The 6,131-nt window shown below is 38.5% G+C and overlaps 1 protein-coding gene across 1 annotated transcript in view; it reads left to right on the top strand.

The window, feature by feature from the left end:
* LOC107716778 (partitioning defective 3 homolog B-like) overlaps positions 1-4,837 on the top strand; it is a 335,521-nt gene extending 330,684 nt beyond the window's left edge. The window contains exon 23 of the mRNA XM_016523332.1: positions 3,505-4,837. Within this exon, the coding sequence (XP_016378818.1) occupies positions 3,505-3,859 (355 nt within the window). The 3' untranslated portion in view covers positions 3,860-4,837. The remainder of the gene's footprint in view (positions 1-3,504) is intronic.
* The last annotated feature ends 1,294 nt before the right edge of the window (positions 4,838-6,131 follow it).

Raw genomic sequence — 6,131 nt, 5'->3', positions numbered from 1 at the left:
CTGTTTTTCTCTGTGATCAGGAAAAACTGAAAGTGAACGCGCCGGCATGCAGAGGGTTAAAGACGCTGCATTCAATTTTATCTTTAGACTGTACATTTAGATTTCAAATTCAATATTGATTTTAGAACTGTTGAAATTATTTCCAGTATGTAACACAAGTACTTTATAAGTAACTGTAATTAAATTGCCTAAAAATGAACAGTAATCCCTTACTTTACTTTTTCAGTGGATAAGTAATTTAATTACAGTAGCGCATTCCTTAGTAACGCGTTACACCCAACACTGTATATATATATCAGTGCTGTCATTGCGCAGCTCGTCAGTGAACAACGGCTCTATGTAGTTAATGCTGCTCAATGTGAAAGCACGCACATGATGGAGATTTACCGCTGATTACAGAACCGGCTTTTCTGACAAGATGCGCGTTAAATATCACATGCGATTTATCGTGCAGCCCTAGTTATTAGGTTATTTGGCTGCTATTACAATAAGCCGCTGCTGAACGTGACGCGGATCTGACACGCATGCTCGTAATATGAAATGATACAGTGTGTGCCGCTGTATTTGTGCATGAAGAGCACATACTACGAGCACAGTATAACGGCTGACAGGACAGGAGAATTCATTTTTACTGACAAATGGCTTGACAACATCTCATGTGACCCAGTTCACTGTTGTTCTACTAAAGCTCTTCATCACCTGTACTGTTTCCGCGCTCGTTTGACTAGCACCTGTCGCTGAGGTGAAGTGGAGTGCGCGTCTGAAAAGTCTCCCGTTTGATGTGGGCGTAAAGATGTTCTGCGTCTAAATGAATGCAATTCTTGTTAAGAAAAAAAGAGTCCTGGTTTTCAATTATTTGTTTGTGTAAAATTTTGAGGAGAAATTGGATTACAAGAGTTTTTAAAAATGGCAAAACCTATAGAAAAAAAATATTAAATTTAGGTTGGCCTCCTGAGGTTAACAATCAATATTTTCTCAAGGTTAAGTACCTCCTTTCATTGACCAAAGAAAAGAAAATGTTAAAGTGTTTCAGGCCTTATATTGTACCCTGTTCATGGAAAGTGCCAGTAATGATTTCCAGTCTTTATTGCTTCCTCTGGTTTCCCCAGCTGTTGATCGTATTCACAGTGGAAAATTCTTCACCCTCTAGGCCTCTTGTGTCCTACTGTCCCTGTAGACCATCCCTCAAAACTGTAGGACTCAACATCAAGAAAAGATTAAACCAGAACAGAAGTATAAGCACTTTGTGTTTTGCAAAGCTGATAATCTCCAACAGTAATGATGATTTTTGGCCTTCACTTTGCAAACACACACACCGTACACACACACTGCTTATCTGGGACAGCTGAGGCTGTGACGTCACAGCCAATGATATAGCAAATGACTGTCTGAGAAGGTCAAGAAGGAGTGCGTACGTCCAGACACCCGGTTGTCCCACTGGATGGGTGGTCACAGCTTTGGAGAGATTAAGATGATTTTTGGAATGCCTGATTTCTTGCCCTCCAGGTCTTCAGGAAACCCTCCCTTAAAGGGAACGAGACCACAGTGAAAGAGTGCGCTTTCCGCCGAGGGCCTTCCGACTGATGTTTTCCACATTCAGCAGGAGTAACACGATATGTGTGAAACACGTAAACGGACCATCTTGCACTAAAGCAGCTAATTGATTCTGCCATCAGACGGGAAGCTTGTTCGCAGACACGTCGTACACATAAATAAGTTAATGGGGATGGTCTGGAAAGTCATACACAACGATCCAGGCTCCTTAAGACATGTGGCATGCCGAGGTTGTCATTGATACTAGCCTGATCTATGACTGGAATGGGAAGGAGGGGAAGGAAGACAGCTGATTCGGCAGTCTGGCGAAAGCGAATGATCGTATTGTGCTCTGTCTGGTTTTATCTTCACTCTCGTTCTCATTGGTCTCTTTCTGGTTGTCGTTCAGCTGAGGTGTAATATAACTGCTGGCTAAAGCCTCTGGAACTCTGCATTCAGAGCACAGCAGCGCGAGAGCTGGAAAAATGCGAATTGTGCTATGAAAGGTGATCCATGCCGAATTAGCGTGCGGTGTCTCACATTACAGTGGAGATTATACCCTAATCAGCCAGCGTAAGGAAACCAGAGATGGCCAACTGTCTACCGTCTCCAGGGACCCTGACCGCATGTCAGTCCCTGTCCCAGACTTTGTATGCGCTTGAGACCTGTTAAAATGTTTATGTTGCAGGTCCTTGGAACGTCACGCTTGCCTCAGCACATGTAACACAGGATCATGATACCAGGACTCACTCTCGCCCTCCCTCCCTTCCTCTCACTCTCCACAAAATGCCACTGGTCGGAATAGGAGTTACTGTATTCCGTTATCTGTTGGTCTTCAGGCCCCTGATCCCTGCAGCATTTTAGTGTACAACTCCTTAAGCTTCTCTAGTAAACTGACTGGTGGTCTACTGTCTACATAGGTAGCTAGTTTCTAAGGTAGCATCTTAACTAAAAGAGACCCTCAAGTGACTAATTTTAAGCACTCTTCATAGGTAGCAACTTGGGTAATGATGACTCACTTCCTTAACACAAATAGTGATCTTCATGTGAACGCAGAGAGTTGATTCCATTAGAGTGAGACGTTAGCATGCTGCTAAGCTAACGGCTCTTTAATAATCACATGTAAGACACAAACATTAACTATTTTCTCTTAATACTATCAGTACCAAGTAAAATGTAATTTTTAAAAATAAATTAATAGTTTTATTCAGCATGGATGAATTTTAAGTAATTTTAAGAATTAAGTTCTGTCATCAAAAATGACAGTAAAGATATTAATGTCAAGATTTCTATTTCAAATAAATGCTTTCTTGTTTATTCTTTTTTTCCCTCTTCATCAAAGAATCCTGGGGGAGACGGTTTCACTGTTTTGACAAAATATTAATATTTTAATTAAGCAAATATTAAGCAACTGTTTCCAATGTTGATAATAAGACATGTTTCTTTAGCAGCAAATCAGCATGTTAGAATGATTTCTGAAGGCGCATGTGACACTGAAGACTGGAGTAATGATGCTGAAAATTCGGCTTTGATATCACAGGAATAAATGACATTGTAAAATATAATAAATCAGAAAACAGTTAATTCAATTTGTAATAATATTTCATAATATTATTGTTTTACTGTATATTTGATCAAATAAATGCAGCCTTGGTGAACATAAGAAACTTATTTTATAAACATTAAGAAATCTTACCGATCCCAAACTTTTGAATGGTTGTGTATATTGTAATTGTTGTGTTTATTCATATTATATTATATATAATATTATCATATATATAATCTGAAAAGGCTAAAAATGTTTTCTATTTGAGCAGCTCTCTTAGTTTTGAAACAGATCACTTTGATAAATATTTTTTTCTAGATAAAATTATACTTGATAATGGTAAAGTCATGCTTAACTCTTTGACCATCTCCGTCAGACCATCTCTTTTCAGATCCTAACTTTCCTTTATCTTTCCTGTCTTGCAGAAGAGCACCAGTCGAACCTAATGAGTATCCCGTGCAGCCGTGGGCTGGACACAGGGACCCAACACACTACCCAAACCCACAGCCTGGCTACCACCCCAGCTACCCTCCCAGAGATAACTACCCTCGCCCTGTGGACCCTCGGCAGAACGACTCAGGGTTCTATCACCATCCTCCACAGCAGAGAGGCCCGCTTCGACAGGACGTGCCCCCATCTCCCACCATACCCCTCCGAGGCCCTCGCTTCGACACCATGAACCACGGTGGCTACCGCAACAGCAGCCCAGAGCGCTACGCGTACGGAGAGGCACGACACTCAGACCCAAGACAGAAAAGTCCAATGACGGCAGCTGTTTAGCCTCAACGTGTTTTTCACCTTGTGTACGATGTTTCTAGAGCAAGCACCAGTGTGCCTACAGTTATGGACAGGTGTTTACATGTTTTTTTTACTAACAGTTTGCTCTATACTATCTCATCTTGATAGCCAATGCTACAGCTTAGATTCCTGACACAGCATTTGCAGGGACAATGATCCATATATAACTCACTCCCACTCAGACGGTCCCTCCATATGTTTGTGTGTCTGTAAGATTAATGCTGGCCTTCAGATCCAGATATAAACACATTCCAGCACCACTTTTATTAGCACATTATTGTACAATCTTTACAATGATCATTTGAAATTGTGGTATGTGTGCACCAATATTTTAGAGCACTCCATATACTCTTTGAATTTAACTTTTATATAATGGAAGGATATTAAACCACTGTACGAGATGCAGATCAACATCTTAAAATGTTTTTTAAACAGATTTGGTCATGAATAACAAAAAAGTACAATAATTTCATACTGAAAATCTTAGTCTTGAATATTTTGTACAAAAAAAAAAAAAAAACACATTACAGCTGTCCTATATGTGAAGGCATATAATCAGAGAAAGATGAAGAAAAAGAGGTTGTTTTTCAGGAAGAGGAAAGGAGAGTCCAAAGAACCTCTGACACAGAGGAAGGATGAGAACCACTCGTCTTCCTGGGCTTATAGTGTTCCCACCTGAATCCACACCTATGAATGAGCTGCCTCTCATTTGTTTTAAGATTCTTTACTTTTTTGATAGTATTTCATTCATGTTTAATGATTTCACATGTATTTTGGTACAAAAGACTCTCTCTGCATTCAGAGGTCAGGTAACATGATAAATAAAAGTATTATTGATTGTAGTATGTGAAACACGTATGTAACTTTTTACAAAACAGAATTATCTTTGCACCTAGTATCGCTGCATACATTAATACTATGTTCAAAATGTTGTCTTTTATATAACACATTTTCAATAAATATGCATTTGAAACAATTAGTCACTGTTTGCCATTTTAAAACTGAAACTTCCCTTTAGCTGCATATCCGTGGAGGAGAATCACTGCACTAGATGAACAATCCCATAGTACAATCCCATTTAATTTCTCAGTCCCTGATAAAAACTCTACCTGCGTGTGTGATAGTAGATGGCTGCAAATTAACACCGCCATAATGATCAATTAAGATGAAGAGGTGATATGCATCTGTGATTATGGTCCAATTTTTAAATTTGAGATGAAATTCGGGGCTATTGGAGAATGAAGAGTTTCATGTGATAATTACAAAGGCCACACACCACATTATCTGTTCGGGATTAATTAGAGCTCTGTGCAGAAGAGGAATGCTGGGAGAGAGAGACATTAGTGTATGTAAAGGAATTTGTCGAAAGGTGTGTCATTTCAGACCACTAGCGGCGCCAAATGACTTTACAACATTCTAACTGTTTCTAAGCAGGTTTTTACAAACACACCCCTTTTCTGCCATTGTTCAACAAACAGATGGCTTCATCTCAAACTCATGCCATTGGCTCAGCAATACATTCTTAATAACCACTCAATAACTCTTTCACTTTTCAGGGAAATTACACAACAGGTGACTTTTATATAATCTTGTAGTAACAATAGTAAAATAATAGATTATATATTAGCTAACTCATGTATTCAATGCATAGGCAAAAGTATTTCAATAAAAATTGGACACCACTTTTAAAAATCTCACTGTTGTTTATGGGCACATACATACACCTTTAAAGAGCCAAGTGTAAAAAATAAATAATTTATTTATTTTGGTCTCCTTTATAGGTTGTTGGTTTAAAAAAATGTCTAAAACGATGTGGCAGAAATCTGCCATAAAATGAAATAAATATTCTGTCATTGTCTATTCATCCTCATGTCATTCAAACTCATAAGATTAATAAGGCTCCTGTGGAACAAAAAACGAGTTATCACAATGGTTTCATACAACAAAAAAATGATCTTGGATTATTAAAGAAAAAAAGCAAAAGAAATAAAATTCAATATTCCGCTTTCATGACTTTTCAAAAGAGGAAACGGCAAGATTACGGGGAGCAACACTTCCCTCTGTGGTTGTATTTGAGTCCCCAATGCAGCAGTGTTGACTAGTTTGTTTTTCCCACAGGGACAGGGTGATAGAAGTATAGTGTTATAATTTACATTAAATAATAAAAATGAAAATATAAACAAGAAGCATAAAGCGTCAGACAAATTTCATATTCCTTCAAAATATTACAAGTTTGTTTTTAATTGACAGTGTT

This window comes from Sinocyclocheilus rhinocerous, unplaced genomic scaffold (genome assembly GCF_001515625.1).
Source record: "Sinocyclocheilus rhinocerous isolate Xijiao unplaced genomic scaffold, SAMN03320098_v1.1 scaffold1441, whole genome shotgun sequence".
NCBI lineage: Eukaryota > Metazoa > Chordata > Actinopteri > Cypriniformes > Cyprinidae > Sinocyclocheilus > Sinocyclocheilus rhinocerous.
The sequence above is the reverse complement of the archived record's forward strand: the minus strand, read 5'-3'. Positions and strand labels throughout refer to the sequence as shown.